The sequence below is a fragment of the Petromyzon marinus genome, chromosome 24, assembly GCF_048934315.1.
Source record: "Petromyzon marinus isolate PM22_M1 ecotype Great Lakes invasive population chromosome 24, UKy_Petmar_22M1.pri1.0, whole genome shotgun sequence".
Lineage (NCBI taxonomy): Eukaryota > Metazoa > Chordata > Hyperoartia > Petromyzontiformes > Petromyzontidae > Petromyzon > Petromyzon marinus.
The window spans coordinates 7,907,918-7,931,012 of NC_133690.1; the positions used below are offsets into that span (position 1 = coordinate 7,907,918).

Below are 23,095 nucleotides of genomic sequence, written 5' to 3' on the forward strand. Positions count from 1 at the left end.
AATTAACATTTGTTGAATGTCACCCCGGCCTGAAATCCTGGCTCCGCTCCTGATCTGGAAGAGCCCCGAAGCAGGTGTAGTTATCTCATTAAGGGTCAATTTGGGAAGCCTTCACCCTCTGGCAACCTCTTCCTCGCAGGCCACGCAGCGTTACAAACAACAACATAAAGTGAATGTACACCCACGAGTCTGCGACCTTTAGAGCCCCCCACGCCACGCCGAGCCGGGCTGATGGGGCCACGTGCCGTTCATAGCCCCTCGTAGACAACTCGTGCCGGGGTGCCTTCAACCGCATGGCTGGCCACCTTTGACCCCGCCGCCCCCCCCCCAACACTTAGCGGCTCGTGCCCAGACCCCCGGGTACACCCCCCCCGACTCCTCCCCCCCCCCCCCGTGTCTGGTGTAAGCGAGTGTGCGTTTCGAGGGACGGCGATTATCCCCAGCCGTGTGATTGTTGCTTGGGGTGGGTTTATGCGGACACAATGGTCCCTCCCCGCGGCCCTGTAAACACAGCTGGTTCACGCGGTGCCATTCACAAAACAACGTGTTTTGTGTGTGTTTTTTAAGAGAGGAGGTGGTGGGGGGGTCGCAATAGCAGGGGAGGCTCGTGAAGGGGACGTGGCTGAGCAGTTGGAGGCAGTCGCCTTCCAGCAACAACGGAGGGCAGAGAGAGCGACGCTCACAACAACGAGCGCCGGGCGGCTAAAATTCAGCAAGTTGGCACAGTGGGGTGGGTGGGGTGGGGGGTTCAGCTGGTGGTGCATCTACCGGTCATCTCAGTCATTCAACCCACGGCACCTGCTGGGTCTGTCCCGAGACCTCGTGTCACACTTCGCGTGGCCTCAAAGTGCACCTGGCCTGGCACAGGCAGCCCAACCGCGCTAGTCTGAAGTGCTGCGGGTTGTGGCATCCCAAGACCGTGTGGACTGCCGGACGCGTGGAGGAGGCCTTCGCCCAGCAGTGAATACATTGCAGGCCTGCAGTACATTGCAAAGTATATATTACAGTCGTGCACACTCCAATGCGGAATTGCATTGCATTCATTCTGGCCATGAACACACGAAAGCACTCCGATTAACACGGCTGGATACGTACGGCGCGAAAGAAGTTCAACATACATACGTAATGCAAAATACACCCTCGGAATGCCAGCCCGGGTAATATAAATTCAACTAGTCTTCACATATGCTGAATTTAAACAGTGCCAAATCTAACCTCTTTATAGTTATTCATTTCTGATTTATTGGGTGTTTCTAAAGATGCTTGACACAGTTACAAGTGAAACACTGAATCTAATTGCGATGTTGTGGTTGTTGAGAATCGTTCTTCAACTTACCACGTGAGCTGAAACAACAGTTGGCGCGTTCATTGCTTAGACAAGTAACGGTTCTATCTTGCTTAGGTTTATCGGGTGGTGGAGGGTCTTACCGACACAAATGTGGCCAGGTGATTGTGTCGCCTAACCCCGAAAAATTCACTTTCAAATCTAGTTTGAAAAGTAATTTCTTTAGAACTTGCTTTTTGTGTTTAGTTTGTTGTCCTTCCCCCGCACAACCGATTCGTACAAAAATCTATTATGAATGACAACAGTCGGATTATATTACCTACTGTCATGAGTCCAATAAAAAGGCTTTCAGTTGAACACGTAGGCTTTCGTGACCGATATTATCCACAATCGTTTTTTTGGGTTAGATCGTGTAAATATAAATGTGTCGTTAAAGCAGCCACTACCCGACTCAGCCAATTAGTAAGGTTTGTCACGTAAATAGAACATGCCAATTCGTTACTTGTACAGCGCACCGATGTGCTGGAAAGCAAATCCACAACATTTATAATTCGAGTACGACGTTTTGCCAATAATTACAACCAGCATCATCAGGTGACAGCCAGATTTGTGTAGAAATCCTCCTGTTTCGTTCCTTAGAGGGGTAGATGTGATGGCATCAGTTGTAAGCCTTTCTTGAGCGAAGTACGGGAGGATTAATAGACTAGTGACGAATTGGCATGTTCTGTTTACGTGACAAACCTTATTAATTGGCTGTGTCGGGTGGTGGCGGGTTTAACGACACATTTACGAGATCTAACCCAAAAAAAACTCGTATGGAAAAGGCTTTTGCTCATAATAATCAAAGATACTCCACAGAAATAGAACGGACAGAGTCTGCATATCAAGCCCAGAAACCATCAGCAAACTGGATTTAATACATACTTCCTCAAAGATGCACGCAACATTCCACAGATCTGTACTGTTATACAATCACACGCTTTGCATATCCATGCAAAATCCACAAATGTACCGGACAGATTTTCCTTGACAAGTCGCAAACATCTACAGCACTTTGCATTTACAAACCCGCGCTAAACCCAGTTTGTCCTTCACGTACATTCGCGCGAATGCGACGGTATGTGCCTGTGCAAGTGTCCACGCGCACGAGGTGACCCGGGGTCACTGCTGCAGACCAACATGTCGGTGATAGGAGGATGCACGTGAGTGCGCGCGTCAAAACTCGTTCGGAGTCTACATCCGTCGGTACCAGGAGGCTGGTACGCCGTGCCAGCGTTTGCGCGATGCCGCGGGGAAGCCTCGCAAGATTGTGGGCGCACACCCGCCAATGTCCCTCTGGAGTTCACCGAATGACCCTCTCTTGTGGCAGCGCAAATAGATGTTGAAAAAAAAATACAAGCCGTATTAAAAACACACGCGCGTTCAGTGCAACGCTTACACGTGTGCATGCATTCGCACATGATTTCAAGCAGGAGGTCACACGTTAAGAATACAGTGATGAATATGTTAAGTTGTATAACTTATGAATAATTTATATTACTTCACTGCATAAATCTCTTTTAAGTGTAAAAACGCGAACGCAGAAAATCTTTGGAAATAACCTTGTATAAATGTACCTTTGTTACCAACAATATAGACGTGTTCGCCAGTTATTTGATCAGCAGGTCGTGTCCGGTGCGGTGTGGGCACCTTCACCATTCCTAAGACATCCTGGCCAGCATGGAAGAGTAGGCCTAAATAGCCTCGCGAGGGGCTCTCTCCTCACGAGAGCTCCCTCTTCGTGGAGGTCTTTCTGCCAGCAGTGACGTGAGCAAGCCATTTCAGGACTGTGCCTCGATCTCTGTTACATTGCTGTAAACCTGCCACAATATCCATCGCCAGTAACAATGGTCAATATTATTAAACGTTACATGAGTGGTGCTCAAGAAATAAAATGCGTTTGCAGAAACCCTAACCCAGTTTTGCTAACCGCAAAAAGGATGAATACTGGGAAATGCTTCAATACATTTGTGGTGGCAAAAGTCTAAGGCTGTCACGAATGCACAATGCCGAGATGTTAAGTACATTGCCCTGTACGCAGGAGGTCGTGGGTTCGATCCCGACCCTGACGCCTGCCGCTGCGTATTTGGAGCCTGCGTGTGCTCCCCGTCGTCGCGTGGATTTCTCTCCGGGTTCTCCGGTTTCTCCCTCCACATTTAGAGTCAACCTGCGGTGAGAGGATTGGGCTGCTGCTGCTGCTATAAACGTCCACGTGACGATAAGCCACGTCGTGGAGCTATCATTTGTGATAGCTCGATCGCTTCTGAACAAATAGCCGTGTAGCTCAGTGGGGCCTTACCTGGTCAAACAAAACATAGCCTCGTTTATAAGCCAGCCGTCATGGCAATTGAACAGGACTTGGCAAAATCATGTGGTGTGTCTGTACGCCTGTGTAGCATTGAGGACGAGAGCAATGGGCACTGACAACACAAGGCAGCGACTGGGTGGGGGAAGGGGGGGAAGTCAACTCCTGACGAAGGTCTCCTCCTCCACTTTCTCCTGGGCCAAGGGGTTGAGCGGCCTCGCACCCACGATCTTGACGCCTTGAGCCCCTTGCGGGATGAGCGGAGGACTCTCCTTCAGTGCTGCCCGTGTCAGTCCCACGAGCATGCGTCCGCTGCCATCCGATAGCGCGCGGGCACGGAGGGGGCAAACGTCGGGTCATCACCCCGCGTTCAGCAACAAAGACACAAAGACACAAAGACACAGATCCCCCGTAACAGATTGTTGGGGCAAGTGTTGTTAAGCGAGCACCCATGAAGGACGCTATGCCACACGACGGGGGTGGCTGGCCAGCACTCCACCCGGCCACCTTTATCTACCCAGTGGCGATGTTTTTGCACATCGCACCAGGTACTCGTTAAAGGCTGAGTCGACCTAGGGCCGGTTCAGATAATCCTCAATGGTGTTGGCCGTGAGCGGGAATTGAACTCGGGTCGCTGGGTTCATAGTGCAGCGTGCTAACTGCTTCGCTACCGCTCCCCACCCACGTACATCCACAGCCAGCACAGACACTTCACTCTACTCACCGATTTACTTATAAACTTATTCTGCTTGTTTATCCAGGAAAGCCTGAGTCTCAAGATTTCTTATTCAGGAGCGTTCTGCCTCCTGAAGATTAGCACGGTTGGCTACGTATGGTGCGAAAGACGTTCAGCATACATACTGCCACGGATTGACAGTAGTGGGCTGATGTTACGATGTGTAATGCCAATTGAGTGATATGCAGGCATTTTTTCAGCATTGTGATATTTGGTCCATGGGGCAGTTACATCGTAATTTTTTGTTTGTAGCTATGAGAGGAACCGGAGATTCCAGAGGAAACTTGTGCAGAACAGGGGAAGAACATACAAACCACATGCACAAAGGCATACCGAGGCAGGAATTGAACCCAGGTCCTACTTGCTGTGAAGAACAAGCATGCAGCCATGGGTCTCAACGAGAAAGATGAGCTATTGGTTCGCTCTGCGTAATGAAACGTCTCGTATGAGGCCATGCAGGAGCCTCTAAGGTTTACACCAAAGGGCATCATTCTGAGTCTCCTGGGGCCAGGGTTGCAGCCTCGAGAGGGGTCGCCCCGCTCTCAGAGCGCAGCGCCTGGAATGCTCGCTGCATCTCTCGGTGGCGTTGATCGAGACCCAGCTAAAGTGCGGTTATTGGAGTCCCCTGCACTCGATTGCCTCGGATTTCTCACTCTATGCGACAATGCCTGAGCGGCAGTGCAATTGCCAACTTACTGCAGAGGTTCCCAGTTTGAGCCCAGCGGCCGCCCTGGTTAATACTGCGGATTAATTCACCTTAAGTTTGCACCATCTGTTGCACAGTGGATGTCAAACATCCCGTGACAATATTAGAACAAAACAATGGGCCGTGTCTGCCGGCGTCATGGCCCAGATGAGCCACATTTGATCAATTTACTCTCAAAATACCAAATTGGGAATAACCATTCACCTTGTTCCACGCAGGGGCAGCTGCCACTGAGGGTCTCTTTGACTAGACCGGGAATCGGCAACCTGCGGCTCTTTAAGGACTGCTGCTTCGTGACGTCATTCATGAAGGACCACCGTCTCGTATTCACCGCGCAGTGCATTGTGCCTATTAAAATATTGAGGTTTTTTTTGGACCGGATTCGAAAAAAAAATGTACTCTTCTCGTTATTGTGGTTGCCGGCCCCTGGATTTGACTGCCACAAGGCATTGGAACGGCTGAGATGAGACCGAAGGTGCCTTGGAGATTCATAGGAATTGAAGAAAGTGCCCTGTGCATGCAAATGCTTCTCCTTGGTGGGCGTGTGTTTGTGTGCAGGTCAAGCACCTGGGCTGGCTCGTTTCCTTTGGGGCTAGGAAAGCCGGGATGATTTTCTCCGGAGCGATGATGGATGCTTCTTGATTTTTCACCTCGTTTATCCTCGCTTCCTGAGAAGAGCACAGACACCAACAATTAGAACGCACACCCAGACTTTGCCCACCGTGGGTCTGGTTATGACGTCCTTGGAAAGAGCCGCAGTCGACAAATCCGCGATCTGCAAACTCAAAGGGCATTCTGGGAAAAAATATGGTTTGGTTCACGGGTTCGTAATACGACACCCACCCCTTTTGTTTTATGTCACCCGACGTTATCCCAAATGTGAAACAGGAAGCACGTTTAAGGCCAAAATGTGATTCAAATGTTCTGTAGTGTCAAATGGAACTTGAACAGTAAATCTATGGAATGCTGGACGCTGGGAATCCATGAACTGAGACCCGCGATGGGCTGCTTGGGGGAGACAAAATGGCGTCTGTATTCTTCCGTGGCAGCATCATCGCGAGCAGTGCAGTGGAGAGTACGGTACCTCTTTACGATAGATACAGGAATCTCGTAGTCAACCGTGGATGGTCAAGCCAAAGGAGTACGTTCGGCGATAAAATACAGGAATCTCGTAGTCAACCGTGGATGGTCAAGCCACACGAGTACATTCGGCGAACTATACCGACAGAAATTTGGTGCGAATGGTCAAATCCGCGATGGCAAAACACGCGACAGGCGACGCTTTTGTGAAATTCAACTCGTTAGGGGCCAACGATGTTTTCGCTTGGCTAGTAACGCACGCTTCTGCTGTGAATGGTAAAGGCAGTGTTTCATAATTAGGGCATCATTTTCAGAGAAATGTACTCCCGTTTCCCGTGTTCAATTATGATGACCTCTCAGGGTTTTATATAGATATATGAAATCATTGAACAATAATTAACACTTACAAAGTGCCTTTCACCCAGAGATCACAAGGCGCTGTACAAAACGCACGCATGCACGCAGGCAGGCTCACATCAAATCAGATACAACCCCAAAACAAAGGATGCAAGGAAAATATAAAAAAGCCCCTTAAAAATAAGTGGCGTCTTCAGGCGGGATTTGAATAAAGCGAGGTGGGGGGGGGGGGCGGAGGCAGTGGAGCGAAGGTCCGCTGGAAGTGGATCCCACAGCCTGGGAGCCGCACGAGGAGATGAGCTGAGCGCAACCCCTGCCCATCAGTTTCAGGAAGGCAAAGCCACGTGGTGAAAATGGCGTGCGCGTAGGATAGCCAGAGCCAACCCGGGACAAACATTTCACGAGGGTGCCGGACAATTAGCCTGCATTGCAATCATCAATGTTTTCACACATTACAGAAAGAGGCTGCCCTCCTAACACAGACCTGAACAACTCAACGCATCCGTCCATAACACATGCGGCCTTAATGGGAAGTTACATAAATGTATAACTGCTTTTTGTGTTTAGTTTGTTGTCCTTCCCCGCACCTCCAATTAGTACGGTTGGCTACGTGCAGTGGAAAAAAAAAGTTCAACATACATACGCGTATGTAACAGGCCATCTATCAGGTAATGGAACTTGATTCATAGCACATAAATAGAAAGGCCAGATAGAGTGTTGGAGACTGCACTTTAAACCGTGGGGCCTGATAGAAATTATAATTAAAGATGTTTTATGATGACCAGTTTAACTTAATTCTCATCAGGCCCCATAGTGTAAATGCAGTGCCCAACACTAATTATCCAACCCATCTCTCCGGTCTCTATTTATGTGCTATGCCCAAAATGTCGCCCGTGATATTTTTTTTTATTTTAAGGCCACAGCGTTATTGACGAACGTGTTGAGTGCTCTGTTGTGCACCACTTTCAACGCAGCAGCAGCAGCAGCATCACCAAATAATTAGTTCAACGGACCCATTTCACCATCCTTCCTGAACAACACTCGAGCTGGGATATTCGTACGTTAAGTCACCCGATTGCTGATTAACGCTTCTCTAACTTAATTGTGATTGTGCTATGATCAGTGTAAAAATAATCTGCTCGAACTGGACAACGCTTACGGGAAGTTACCATTTCACATTTAGATTTGTGCAACATTCGCGATGGCCCGTATAGCCCAGTTACTTTTCGATTTAAAGCTTTCGTGACTGCAAGGATTCATCTTCTTTGGTTCTTTCGGTAAAGTCACGTAGAATGAGAATAAAATAATAAATTGATAAAATAAATTAACACAATAATATTCTCACGACGTTTCGGCCACAACACAAACGGCCTTCATCAAAGAAGATGAACCCAGTTACTTTTGGACTGATTTATATTTGCTGCATTACTATACTTGATTCGTTTTGCTGTTGTCGTTGCGAATGTGACTGTCACGGTTTCTCAGGTTCTCACCTGGTCAAACAAATAAACTTTCGACTGTCACAGTGGCGAGATGTGAACTACCTCGCCTGTTGTACAGGAGGTTGTGGGATTGATCCCGACCCTGACGCTTGATGTATATTTATCTGCGTGGTCGCGTGGATTTTTCTCCAGGTCCTCCAGTTTATCCCTCAACAATTTTTAAAACAGGCGTTTAAGAGTGCTTGGCTGCGATATATTTTGCACGTGATAAGCCACTTTGTCGCGCTATCATCGGTGGCCAGGTCGCTTGTGACAAAGAGCTACACAGCTCAGTGGGCCTTACCTGGTAAGTAAAAAAAAGTATAGTTTCATGCCTTGAGAGGATCGTCGTCCATAGGAGTTTGCGCGTGAGCCCAGAGGGTGGAACTCACCAAGATGGGTTGTGCGCCGGAGGGACTGGCCAGTTGGTTGCCTCCTCCACTGGGGAAGTTAAAGAACTTTGGGATGACGGAGACGCTGACCCTTCGGCGAGCAGTCGGCTGCAAGTCGTGAAAAAAATCAACGATACATTTGTTAACTCCCGCACCTCCGATTAGCATGGTTGGCTACGTACGGTGCGAAAGTTCAACATACATACACTACGTAGTCGCCTGAAGCAGCCAAAAACAGAGGTCACTCTTTGGCTGTGAAATGTTGGTGTGAGGGGCATGCAATCTCTCACTCCCCCTCCCCCCCCCCCATCATTATCAGCTCAGCCACGAGATCAACTAAATCTTCTACGTACAGACTCGTTACATTCGCCTCATCACAGCCAAGCGGAGGGCTTTCGTGGGAAGTCGCAACCGATGTAAGACTTAGTGATCTCCATCTATTTTGACAAAAAATTATGGCGACAAAAATCTCCGCTGGCAAATATCTTCGTCACCGACTGCGCTCACGAATGCAAACGCCGCTGTGGATTCGAGGGACAATCGCGAGCTAACGACGTTCTCTCGAGGTTCTTTACCTTGCCGAGCGATCCGATGATAGACATGGAGCGGTTCCCACGTGCCATGCCCTCGTCTGAGACACACGCGGGTGACAAATCGCATTAAGCCACTTCTCGTTGTGTTCTGAATTGCTCTCACCACTGTGTAATAGACAATGGTGAGTCTGTGTGTACCACTGTTGTCTAGAGACAATGGTGAGTCTGTGTGTACCACTGTTGTCTAAGAGACAATGGTGAGTCTGTGTGTACCACTGTTGTCTAAGAGACAATGGTGAGTCTGTGTGTACCACTGTTGACTAGAGACAATGGTGAGTCTGTGTGTACCACTGCTCTCTAGAGACAATGGTGAGTCTGTGTGTACCACTGCTCTCTAGAGACAATGGTGAGTCTGTGTGTACCACTGTTGTCTAGAGACAATGGTGAGTCTGTGTGTACCACTACTGTCTAGAGACAATGGTGAGTCTGTGTGTACCACTGTCTAGAGACAATGGTGAGTCTGTGTGTACCATTGTTGTCTAAGAGACAATGGTGAGTCTGTGTGTACCACTACTGTCTAAGAGACAATGGTGAGTCTGTGTGTACCACTGCTGTCTAGAGACAATGGTGAGTATGTGTGTACCACTACTGTCTAAGAGACAATGGTGAGTCTGTGTGTACCACTGTTGTCTAAGAGACAATGGTGAGTCTGTGTGTACCACTGTTGTCTAAGAGACAATGGTGAGTCTGTGTGTACCACTGTTGTCTAGAGACAATGGTGAGTCTGTGTGTACCACTGTTGTCTAAGAGACAATGGTGAGTCTGTGTGTACCACTGCTGTCTAAGAGACAATGGTGAGTCTGTGTGTACCACTGTCTAAGAGACAATGGTGAGTCTGTGTGTACCACTGTTGTCTAGAGACAATGGTGAGTCTGTGTGTACCACTACTGTCTAGAGACAATGGTGAGTCTGTGTGTACTACTGCTCTATAGAGACAATGGTGAGGCTGTGTGTACCACTGTTCTCTAGAGACAATGGTGAGTCTGTGTGTACCACTGCTGTCTAGAGACAATGGTGAGTCTGTGTGTACCACTACTGTCTAGAGACAATGGTGAGTCTGTGTGTACTACTGCTCTATAGAGACAATGGTGAGGCTGTGTGTACCACTGCTCTCTAGAGACAATGGTGAGTCTGTGTGTACCACTGCTGTCTAGAGACAATGGTGAGTCTGTGTGTACCACTACTGTCTAAGAGACAATGGTGAGTCTGTGTGTACCACTGCTCTATAGAGACAATGGTGAGGCTGTGTGTACCACTGCTGTCTAAGAGACAATGGTGAGTCTGTGTGTACCACTGCTCTATAGAGACAATGGTGAGGCTGTGTGTACCACTGCTGTCCCCGGAGCCACTGTGCATGGAGCGAGAGTTGTGCTGCAGCAGCTTGCGCACGTCCTCCAGCTCGGCGTGCTCGCGCGCGTACAGCCGCTTCAGGTTCTCCACGTGCTGCACCATCACCTCCATGGCCCGGCACAGCCGCCCCTCCTACGACCCAGCAGCAACGCGCCGAGGTCAACCGCCACCACACTGCGGGGCGGAGCTGAGGGGCGGCCACAGAGACTAAACACTGCACGGCTGAGACGAAACTCACGTCTTGATTCACTCTCGGGAACGCTTGCGATATCACCTCGTATAAAGGGGGCACACACGAATTTAGGGGGGGGAAGGGCACGGCCCAGACAATGTCAATCAAAGTTTTAATAATTTTGAAGAGGGGATGAGCCTTCGGCAACGGTGGGGGGGGGGGGGGGGGGGGTGCAGGCTCACGCAAGAGAGTATTCTTCAGTCGGTCAGGGCGATCGACCCTGACGCCTGCATATTTAGAGTTTTTGTGTCTCTCCTCCGGTTTTTCCCTCCCAATATACAAATGTAGAAACTGCTATATAAATGTCCGCACAATAAGCCACTTCGTTGAGCTATCATTAGTGGCCAGGTGGCTTCTGAAAATGAGCTATACAGCTCAGTAGGCCTTACCTGGTAAAATAAAAATAAAAAAAGTTCGATCTGTGGTGGCCTCAGATCTGAGGCGCAGGCGAACGGCTCTGGAGGTGGCGCTCACCTGGTTCACGGCTCCCAGCTTCTCTGAGCAGCTGGAGGCCCTCATGGTGGCCTTGCGAAGCACCTGCAGGTTCTGCTGCAGCTGCTGGTACGTGTCCCGCGTCTGGGAGTCCTGGCACAGCGGCGCGAACGTCTGCGGCGGCAGCGAAGATCATCAGATAAATCATTCAGCAGAGCAAATGGAAACGTCCGAGCGTGCCGTTGACATCGTTGGCTGCACAGCAACAGCGGTGCACCACGGTGGCTATGAGATGTTAACTCCCTTGCCTAGTCTGCAGGAGGTTCGTGGGTTCAACCCCGACCCTGACGCCTGTATATTTGGAGTTTGCGTTTCTTTCTCTCCCCGTAATCGCGTGGATTTTTTTCCGGGTCCTTCGGTTTTTCCCATACTTGGCTCCTATGCATTTGCACGTGGCAAGCCACTTCGTGGAACTGTCATTTGTGGCCAGGTCGCTTCTGACAAAGAACTACACAGCTCAGTGCGCCCTACCTGGTAAAATAAAAGTAGTATTAGTCGTTTTTAAGTTTAAACTACTGCAGGCAGACAGGGCCCTCTAATAGCAGATTTGCAGGTGACAAAAAAACTCAATTGGCAATGGAAAAATATCTCTAGTAGGCGACGTTTTGGGCAATGGCCCTTCTTCATAGCACATGGGCCATTGGCTGAAACCTTCACCTAGTATATATATTCTTTTTAATTTTAAGGCCACGAGTTTCTTGTTATCTGTGTCCGTGGCACCAGTGCCAATGTGGCAGCGGCAAGAATACTTTCTTTGTATTTGCGCGTAGAATAATTATGTTATTACACCATGGAGTTCACACGTGAAAGTATCATTGTTCATGTGTATGGCCAATATGTCAATATAAACGCATTAAAGGTACATGCTTCATGTACATTTTGGGGGGCAAAATATGTGGCGTGAAGACCCTCCATCACACAACAAGGCCCGAACAAATAGAATTGTCACTTGTACAAGCAATTTAACGAGCCAATTATTATCGTCTTAGTCGTCAATTCTGACATGTACAGGAACACTGGACGAAACGTTTTGGTGATACGCGTCTCTCACTCAGGAGGGCAGGCATGAGTGGCGCAGAAGGTGATGCGGGTGTGAGCAAGCGTACTGAATGGCCGCGTGCAGAGCTGCTCCCAATCATTCTACACTTCCGGTGTGAATGCGTTACAGTGCTTGTGTGCTTGCGATGCAGTGCGTGCGAGGAGCAGGGAGTGCTTTGAAAATGGAGGAAGTGTCAATCATTGGCACTTTTATATGACCAAGACAACAGGTTAACCTTGGACGACTGAAGCAGACCCCCCCCCCCCCTTGAGTGAGTGACACAGACCCCCCCCCCCCCCCCGAGCGAGTGCCGTGCCTGCACTGTGCTGGAGACGGCGTCGATCTCGCGAGAGACGTTCTCCTCGGCGAGGTTCCTCGCACGCTCCTCCAGGCGCAGGCGCTTCTCCAGCGAGAACATGTCGTTGCGGAACGCCAGGGAGAGGCGCACGAACGCTGTCTGCCACGCACGCACGCGAAAAACTCAATGTACAAAAACGATGCTACAAAAGCACGATTGGGGCAACGCTGGGGATGGGGCAATTTGCATGGCACAAATGCCACGAATGACGGTGTTCCATGCCAACAGAAGCTGCATGTAAGCAAAGCAGGTCCAGGTGTGATTGTATCCGCAGCAGTGTGCTGCTTGTGTCAGAAGTTGCCCTTTGCCTTCCACCTGCGAGTGTAACGAATGCGCGTCTCCGTCGTGAAAAAAACTATGCTTGTGTCAGGTGTGCTCATATCAAGCTTCTGCGTGATTTGTGTTTTTGAAAGCCAAAAGATAATTAAACACCAAAATATTACGCGACAGTTTATATTGTAGTATTCGTTTAAAATGTAACAGTTACAATGAGTGGTCTGTGTGGAAACTTTTTCTACACACAGTTGCTGAGCAGTTGCTGGGCCACAAACTGCAATTAAATCTTACCTCGACTTCTTGTTCACTGAGGGAAGGTCTAAAGAGAAATCAGGGAGACATATAACAACAAAGAACAGTTATACGGGAAAAAAATATCCTCTACCCATCCAAACCACATTGAGTCACAGCTGGCAACCAGAATTGTGAGTCAATGACCAAGCCTCATGCAATACTATAACTGGAGGCCTGTAAGCTTAGATACAGGCTCAATGCAAGGCCGCTGTACCTGGAGGCCTGTAAGCCCAGATAAAGGCCCAATGCAAGGCCATTGTATGTGGGAGGCCTCTGAGCTCAGATACAGGCCCAATGCAAGGCCGCTGTACCTGGAGGCTTGTAAGCCCAGATAAAGGCCCAATGCAAGGCCACTGTATGTGGGAGGCCTCTGAGCTCAGATACAGGCCCAATGCAAGGCCACTGTGATGTGGGAGGCGTGTAAGCCCAGATACAGGCCCAATGCAAGGCCGCTGTACCTGGAGGCTTGTAAGGCCAGATAAAGGCCCAATGCAAGGCCACTGTGATGTGGGAGGCTTGTAAGCCCAGATACAGGCCCAATGCAAGGCCGCTGTACCTGGAGGCTTGAGAGCGGTGTAGCTGCAGGCTGTGAAGGAGCTTGTCCGACACAACTGGCTTGGCCGGAGGCTTCTGGGCATCCTTGCTTGCTTCCACGACTTCACCTTCTGACTCACAGGCAAGAGGAACAAACGGCAATGCACAGCTAAGCCGGTGTTCAATGGTTAAACTGGTCTTTGCGGTAGAAAGGTGGAATTACCACCACCGGATCAAGGGGTTGTCATGGGGGTTGTCTTGCCATACTTCACCATGTTGGTGAGTGTGGATGAGTGAAAGGACCAGAAATAGTTCAGAAATCACTTTTCACCAACATTAACCGTTGCTAGGAATTGAAATCAAGTCACAGGGTTCGGAAAGCAACGTGCTAACCACTGTGCCACCGCTCCACGCCATGCTAGTATATCCCTTCCTGTTGCGTAACACACCTACGAGTATTTGGCTGCCATAAATATCCACGTGATAAGCCACTTCTCTGAGCTATCATTTGTGACCAGGTAGATTCTGAAAAAGAGCTATACAGCTCAATGGGCCTAACCTGGTGAAATAAAAAAAAGTTTAGTTAAATAACGCTTGAGCCTCAGACTCACACCGTGACTGGGAACTGAACTCAGGTGGTCTGGTTTATAGTGCAGTGCTTTAACCACCATACCGCCACTCTCCACCACCACCACCGCCACAGTGTGTCCCTGAATGTGTGTTCGTACCATTGTCGTCCTCGGTGTCGCTCTTTCTCTCGGCAGCCTCGGCCAGCTCGGGCATCTTTTGGTCACCCACCGTCCTGCACCAATTTTGCTTCTTTCCCTGCCCACAGCAAACAGAGACATCACGGTGGCATTTGTTACGCGGTGAATATCTCTCGGGTTTCCAATTATAAGGAGGAGCAATAACTCTGCTTGCCTCAGTTAAATTATTGCAGTGACCAAATTAAAGATGCTGCCACGCTGGACTTGCGATCCAGAGGCTGCCGGTCCGATGTTCCGGTGCGGCAGCTGTAACATTGGGGCAAGTTTATTAAATCCTCCCACCACCCAAAAGCATACGTGAGTACGCCACAGTCATTCGATTGGCACGTCGCATAAGGTGGCATCAAGTGTGGGAACTCCCACCTCTTCAAAGATGTACTTGCTAGCGTTGAAGAGTAGACCAAAATACCCTCTAGACTAGGGGTCGGAAAACTTGCAGCTCCAGAGCCGCATGTGATGGCTCTTCGGCTGCCCCTATTGCGGGCAGCCGTTTTTTTGTTAGAAAAGAGACGTTATTCTTCACGCAAAGATAATTACCAAAATTATTAAACATGACCGGGAACGGTTCACGATGGTCTAAGTGACAACAAAATGTAAAAAATCGCAAAAATATCGCTAAAGGGACGCAGTTTATTTCATCACCTATTCCGTTTAAGTCAGAATGTGCTGTTGTTATTGTCATCTGCTGTATACCAGCTGCTGTGCTTGTGTACAAGTAGCTCTGCGCGTGATGAGGCTCTCGAACAATTTTTATCAAAGACAAAAACAATGGCTCTTCGTTGAAAGGTTGCCGACCCCTGCTCTAGACGCTAGAGGGGCTCCACAGCTCTCCGGAGCCCCCTTGAGTGGAGGGCCTTCCGCCAGCAGTGCAGTGGGAAAGCGACTCCATTGATGTTGTGATTCAGTCGCGTGTCGTGTTTCCACCCTGCTCTCCGAGCACTATCGTCTGTGGATTACCACTCATCACCCTGCTCTCCGAGCACTATCGTCTGTGAATTACCGCTCATCACCATGATCTCTAAGCACTATCGTCTGTGGATTACCGCTCATCATCCTGCTCTCCGAGCACTATCGTCTGTGGATTACCGCTCATCACCATGATCTCTAAGCACTATCGTCTGTGGATTACCACTCATCACCCTGCTCTCTGAGCACTATCGTCTGTGGATTACCACTCATCACCATGATCTCTCAGCACTATCGTCTGTGGATTACCACTCATCACCCTGCTCTCTAAGCACTATCGTCTGTGGATTACCACTCATCACCATGATCTCTAAGCACTATCGTCTGTGGATTACCGCTCATCACCATGATCTCTAAGCATTATCGTTTGTGGATTACCACTCATCACCCTGCTCTATGAGCACTATCGTCTGTGGATTACCGCTCATCACCCTGCTCTCTAAGCACTATCGTCTGTGGATTACCGCTCATCACCCTGCTCTCTAAGTACTATCGTCTGTGGATTACCACTCATCACCATGATCTCTAAGCACTATCGTCTGTGGATTACCACTCATCACCCTGCTCTCTAAGCACTATCGTCTGTGGATTACCGCTCATCAACCTGCTCTCTGAGCTCTATCGTTTGTGGATTACCACTCATCATCCTGCTCTCCGAGCACTATCGTCTGTGGATTACCACTCATCAACCTGCTCTCTGAGCTCTATCGTTTGTGGATTACCACTCATCACCCTGATCTCTGAGCTCTATCGTCTGTGGATTACCACTCATCAACCTGCTCTCTGAGCACTATCGTCTGTGGATTACCACTCATCACCTTGCTCTCCGAGCACTATCGTCTGTGGATTACCGCTCATCACCATGATCTCTAAGCACTATCGTCTGTGGATTACCACTCATCACCCTGCTCTCTGAGCATTATCGTCTGTGGATTACCACTCATCACCCTGCTCTCTGAGCACTATCGTCTGTGGATTACCACTCATCACCATGATCTCTAAGCACTATCGTCTGTGGATTACCACTCATCACCCTGCTCTCCGAGCACTATCGTCTGTGAATTACCGCTCATCACCATGATCTCTAAGCACTATCGTCTGTGGATTACCACTCATCACCCTGCTCTCCGAGCACTATCGTCTGTGGATTACCGCTCATCACCATGATCTCTAAGCACTATCGTCTGTGGATTACCACTCATCACCCTGCTCTCTGAGCACTATCGTCTGTGGATTACCACTCATCACCATGATCTCTAAGCACTATCGTCTGTGGATTACCACTCGTCATCCTGCTCTCTAAGCACTATCGTCTGTGGATTACCGCTCATCATCCTGCTCTCTAAGCACTATCGTCTGTGGATTACCACTCGTCATCCTGCTCTCTAAGCACTATCGTCTGTGGATTACCGCTCATCATCCTGCTCTCTGAGCATTATCATCTGTGGATTACCACTTATCACCCTGCTCTCTAAGCATTATCGTTTGTGGATTACCACTCATCAACCTGCTCTCTAAGCACTATCGTCTGTGGATTACCACTCGTCATCCTGCTGTCCGCTGCAGACGTGCTCCCATTGCTGGTTTGTGACATCTTGCCATGTTCCGGGTTCTTCGATTTCTATTCTCATCCTTTTCCTACTCATGACAGACAGGGAATTCATTGTATTTTTTTATTTTCATAGATTGCCTTTTTCATGTACCATCAAATCTTGGGTGAGAACCTCCTTCCCTCAGCCAGGGCATTGAAAATGGGTCGTGGATGGGTATTCCAGCATGACAATGACCCAAAACACACGGCCAAGGCAACAAAGGAGTGGCTCAAGAAGAAGCACATTAAGGTCCTGGAGTGTCCTAGCCAGTCTCCAGACCTTAATCCCATAGAAAATATGTGGAGGGAGCTGAAGGTTCGAGTTGCCAAACGTCAGCCTCGAAACCTTAATGACTTGGAGAAGATCTGCACAGAGGAGTGGGACAAAATCCCTCCTGAGATGTGTGCAAACCTGGTGGCCAACTACAAGAAACGTCTGACCTCTGTGATTGCCAACAAGGCTTTTGCCACCAAGTACTAAGTCATGTTTTGCAGAGGGCTCAAATACTTATTTCCCTCATTAAAATGCAAATCAATTTATAACATTTTTGACATGCATTTTTCTGGATTTTTGTTATTATTCTGTCTCTCACTGTTCAAACAAACCTACCATTAAAATTATAGACTGATCATTTCTTTGTCAGTGGGCAAACGTACAAAATAAGCAGGGGATCAAATACTTTTTTCCCTCACTGTAAATCATCTCCTTGCTGCTGTAAAAGTAAAACATTTCTAGACTAAAGTAAAGATTTAAATAATTAATTATGATACTGTCATCGGGTGCGAGCTAGTCTACTCAATAATCCAGAGAGAAAACAAAGATTCGCTTGACTCTTCCCTTCTTCAGAATTTGGCTAGTCATCAAACAAAGATAGTAACCGCATCACGTGCTTTCAGATGCGCTCCTATGGCCGTCTGGAACACTCTTCCTTCCAATATTAGGAAGCCACTGGAGCTATATTAAAATCTAATTTGTTTAGAACTACTTATTGTGTTTAGTTTGTTGCCCTTCGCCACCCCCACATCTCCGATTAGCATGGTTGGCTATGTACGGTGCAAAAGAAGTGCAGCATACATACTTACATCAGAGATATTCTGTCAGCGCTTTCACATACTTTCAATACAAAAATTCAGCATCACCCGGCTTCACGAGACTTGCTCAACCAAGCGGTGGATGACGATTCGGAAACCATTACCTCTCTGAGTTTGATCAGCTTGTGCTGCTTGATGGACAGCAACGGGCCGTCATTTAGCCCGTTGGTGGCTTGCGAGTCTCCGTTCGGGGACGATGCCGAGCTCTCGGGGAACTTGAAGGTAACGGAATTGCTCTTGAGCAGGGGCTTGTGCTGCCGGGGGCTGCTGGGCGGCTTCAGGTTCCCCGGCGCGGACGGGTCGGCCGTCAGCTGCTTGGCGCCCTGGGCGGCCGTCTCGCGGGCGCTCCCCGCGGCCACGGAGCCGGGGCCGCCGCCGCCGCCGCCATCTGCGGAACCCCGAGCGGGGCCTCCCATGCGAGCGGCGGTTTGAGGGGCCGCGTCCTCGCCGGGGCCCCTGGGCTGCACCGAGGGGCCGGGACCGGGCGGCTTGTCTGCTGCCAGGGAAGGCTGCACGGTTGCTGTTGCATGAGCGACGTTGCCTTCCTTGTCGCCCCCCTGGAAGACAACAAGACATGGCGGGCGAGGTGTTAACTACCTCGCCTGGTATGCAGGAGGTCGTGGGTTCGATTCCAACCCTGACGACACCTGTATATTTTGAATTTGCATATTCTCCCCGTGGTCACGTGGATTTTTTGTCGGGGCACCTCTGGCTTTTTCCCGCCACGTGATGAGCCACTTTGTTGGGCTGTCATTTGTGGCCTGGTCGTTTCTGAAAGAAGAGCTGTATAGCTCAGTGGGCTTTACCTGGTAAAATAAAATAAAAAAATAGTTTAAAAAATCCACCATATAGCCTCAGCAAACTTTTGGGGCAAGTGCGGTAAGCAAACACCCATGAACGCACGCGCGCGCGCTCTCATTGGCCGACCGGGCGCGTGACATCACACCCGCCGTCGCGAGGCGCTCGCCAATCCCAACGTGCCGTCCAGCGAGAGCGCGCTGACGTCAGCGAGATCGCGCTGACGTCAGCGAGATCTCGCTGACGTCAGCGCGCTCGTCGTCACGGCAGGGGACTCCCTCTCTGACCTGCTCGTGGTTGTTTTTTCCGGCCTCCGCTAATCGCACCGTATAATCATTCCGTTACATCAATCAAATTAAGTGGCAAGCAAATCATTTCACGTGGTTCGATGCGGTTTCCGATGAGGATGCGGTGATGAATGCGTGTTCAGAGGTTCCCACGTATGCTGCACGATTATTTTATTGGGGGGAAAACATCGACCTAAGTGGGGGGGGGGGGTCCTAGTTCGACACGAAATTTATATTGTATTAAGTTTCATATAGGATTGCATTAGACTCAGACCCATTTCTAGCACAACATGGCCTTCCTTTAAACATCTGGCAGGTCTTCTTTGGTTCTTTCGGTAAAGTCACGTAGAATGAGAATAAAATAATAAATTGATAAAATAAAATAACACAATAAAATTCTCACGACGTTTCGGCCACAACACAAGCGGCCTTCATCAGGTGAAGGGACGAGACTGTCTGGAGGACAGCGCTGGAGCGAACACAGCCAAGCTCAGACCGCGACCTTTAAACTGTGTGAGAAGCTGAGCTTGGCTGTGTTCGCTCCAGCGCTGTCCTCCAGACAGTCTCGTCCCTTCACCTGATGAAGGCCGCTTGTGTTATGGCCGAAACGTCGTGAGTATTTTATTGTGTTATTTTATTTTATCAATTTATTATTTTATTCTCATTCTACGTGACTTTACCGAAAGAACCAAAGAAGATGAATCCTTGCAGTCACGAAAGCTTTAAATCGAAAAATCTTGCAGGTCACCAGCATCGATTTGAGCAATTTTTGACTTCGCTGATGAGACAATGAGTATCAAAGCTGGCCCAGAGTTTGCTCGTCGTAAATCTATGCTGCTTACAAAATGCACTCCCAGAAGTCTGTGCAGCTGATGGGATGTAAAAAAAAAAAAATTTATGCCAAGAGATAAATACGGGAAAGAGGTGTAATGTCTGCTTATTTTGTTACTTATGTTTTCCACAGTGGCGCTCAATGATTATCAAATGTTTAGACAGATGTTCTGCTTGTGTACTCAGGTGGGATACTACGTACGAAGTGGAAATGTTTCACTGCGATCCCACACGGCTCTATATTGGGGCCCGTATTATTTATTTTGCATCTTATTTAAAGACGGAAAATAACTCCAAACTTTTCAAACCTGCACTCTGACCAAGATTGTACACTCACAAACACCCTTTACTGATCGGCTTCTTCGATCCCGCAACCATTAGGGCATGAACATTTAGCGCTTCACAAACTCATGGCGCATCGCTTTAGCCAGATGCTTACAGCACACAATCTTCTCACGCCTTTGTAATCATTCAAACGTGCATCAGGCGCAGTGTTCGCTCACTGTCTCAGAGAACGACTCGCACGTGAGGGAACCACAGATAAGCGGGGAAGGCAGCCACGCGGTGAGCCATGCCAACGACTGCCCGAGATCTGCGGGTCTCGATATATGAAGGCGTCATCGGTGAATTCGTATGGTGTCCGTCGCCGAGACGGAATCGGAAGTGGGAGAGCATGCGGGAGGGGCGTGTGGCACAGTTTGGCGCCAGCTATCATAAAGTGCGGCGGTCATGTGGCTACGTTTCTCGAGCGGTGAGTCCCATGTCTTTAGAAGAAAAAAAAACACAGCAGCGCTACGCCTCTCTAATATAAAATGAAAACTGAGCCGCTCGCGTGTTCCAAGATTCAGCGGTAAACGGGACACCCACGCCCTGCAACTTGCAAACGTCTCCGAATGGGCAAGGGTTAATGGGTGTTTATACATGCGGGGGTGAAACCGGAGCGCCTGGAGAAAAAACCCATGCTTGCGAGGGGGAAACACTCTATCCCATACAGATTAAAGCGGTGGAGTCCACATTTCTACCGTATTGTCTTCTCCTGGCAAGCCAGGGTATAGCTCCTGGACTCGCAAGTCGACATTAAACTACTGTTGGGAACAAAATTAAGAAGCAACACCTAAAGCCTCCTTCACACATCTGTCCGTCCACATGAAACTGAATATTTGTTTACACATCCCATCAGTCACAAGGCCTTCTGGGAACTTTTCATTAGCAATTGGTTAAATGCAATGGCAAAACTCTGGACCGGTTTTCACATTTGGTGTCTCATCAGCAGTCAGGCTCGTCCAAATCCAATGCCGGTGAATTACCACGTCCATAGGCAAGGACGCCCCCTCTTAAAGATACAGGGGTCCTATTTTGACGCAACATCATATATCACCAAATCAATGGACTATTTTCATGATTTTCTATGCTCAGCCACGCGGTGGATCAAGAGGCGTGAGGCTGTCACGTGTGAAGCAGCCGCCTGCTGCAGGGCAGTAGAGCCGCCCTTAGGGGGCAGCAGAGGCGGCAGATTTCTGCAGACGAAGCTCCCTGCGGGCAGGGAGGGCTTCAGTGTTCATCGCTCTCAAGCACTCGGGATGTTGCCCCAGGAATTTGTTTCATCTCACACGCTTTAACATACTCGACATAATAATAAGAAGAAAAAATAATAAGCCAAGCATCCCAAAGAGGACCTTCTTGTTGAAGGATGATCATCTTAAATACAATTTTGGAGTAAAATAATAATTAAATATTTGTTTAACTGTAACTAAAAACGATTCTATTTTACCAAAGTAGAGCCCACTAAAGCTATGAGATATGTTTTTCAGAGGCGACCTGGCCAACACACAATAGCTCACCGAAGTGGCTTACAACATCACCATCACAGGTGGGAATATATAGTCGCGGCCAAATAGTCTAAATACACGTTTCTAAATGTATAGGTGACAGAACCGGAGGAACCCGGCTAAAAATCCACGGAACCACCACGTGGAAAAAAATAACACGCAGACTCCAAATATACAACAACATGCATCGTCAGGTTCCAGGGTCGAACCCACGAACTCCTTGAGTACCAGGCAAGGGAGATAACCTCTCCATGACACCACGGCGAGATGTTATTAACATTGAGATTATTAGCCCACACATAGGAGCAATGCAGCAAAATTCAGATGAATTTAACTCGTATTTTACTTTGATTCGTTTTGTCCATGCAGTTATTTGCTCGTTTCGATACGAAGAGCGGGTGCGCTGCTCACTGGACTTGCGATCTCCCTGCGTGGCAGCTGAACCAACGGTGCAAGTTTACTAAACCCGCACCCCCCCCTGCCACCTGTGTCCACCTGGCAGTACACCGTACTCTATACATGTACACACCGTACGCTATACATGTACACACCGTACTCTATACATGTACACACTGTACTCTATACATGTACACACTGTACTCTGTACACACCGTACTCTATACATGTACACACCGTACTCAATACATGTACACACTGTACTCTATACATGTACACACTGTACTCTACACATGTACACACCGTACTCTATACATGTACACACTGTACTCTATATATGTACACACTGTACTCTATACATGTACACACCGTACTCTATACATGTACACACCGTACTCTATACATGTACACACCGTACTCTATACATGTACACACTGTACTCTATACATGTACACACCGTACTCTATACATGTACACACTGTACTCTATACATGTACACACTGCACTCAATACATGTACACACTGTACTCTATACATGTACACACTGTACTCTGTACACACTGTACTCTATACATGTACACACCGTACTCTACACATGTACACACTGTACTCTATACATGTACACACCGTACTCTATACATGTACACACCGTACTCTATACATGTACACGCCGTACTCTATACATGTACACACTGTACTCTATACATGTACACGCCGTACTCTATACACACCGTACTCTATACATGTACACACTGTACTCTATACATGTACACACTGTACTCTATACATGTACACACCGTACTCTATACATGTACACACCGTACTCTATACATGTACACACCGTACTCTATACATGTACACACTGTACTCTATACATGTACACACCGTACTCTATACATGTACACATCGTACTCTATACATGTACACACTGTACTCTATACATGTACACACCGTACTCTATACATGTACACACTGTACTCTATATATGT

At 48.5% G+C, this 23,095-nt stretch overlaps 1 protein-coding gene across 1 annotated transcript in view; it reads right to left on the reverse strand.

Annotated features, from left to right (window-relative positions):
* Positions 1 to 2,168: 2,168 nt before the first annotated feature.
* Positions 2,169 to 23,095, reverse strand: part of LOC116945510 (inositol 1,4,5-triphosphate receptor associated 1-like) — a 126,868-nt gene continuing 105,941 nt past the window's right edge. Inside the window, exons 14-24 of the mRNA XM_076069385.1 lie at positions 18,070 to 18,522; positions 14,278 to 14,374; positions 13,572 to 13,680; positions 13,013 to 13,040; positions 12,404 to 12,544; positions 11,031 to 11,162; positions 10,303 to 10,456; positions 8,957 to 9,012; positions 8,382 to 8,489; positions 5,639 to 5,739; positions 2,169 to 3,941 (exon numbers count right to left, since the gene is read on the reverse strand). Coding sequence (XP_075925500.1) covers positions 3,788 to 3,941; positions 5,639 to 5,739; positions 8,382 to 8,489; positions 8,957 to 9,012; positions 10,303 to 10,456; positions 11,031 to 11,162; positions 12,404 to 12,544; positions 13,013 to 13,040; positions 13,572 to 13,680; positions 14,278 to 14,374; positions 18,070 to 18,522 — 1,533 coding nt within the window. The 3' untranslated portion in view covers positions 2,169 to 3,787. The remainder of the gene's footprint in view (positions 3,942 to 5,638; positions 5,740 to 8,381; positions 8,490 to 8,956; positions 9,013 to 10,302; positions 10,457 to 11,030; positions 11,163 to 12,403; positions 12,545 to 13,012; positions 13,041 to 13,571; positions 13,681 to 14,277; positions 14,375 to 18,069; positions 18,523 to 23,095) is intronic.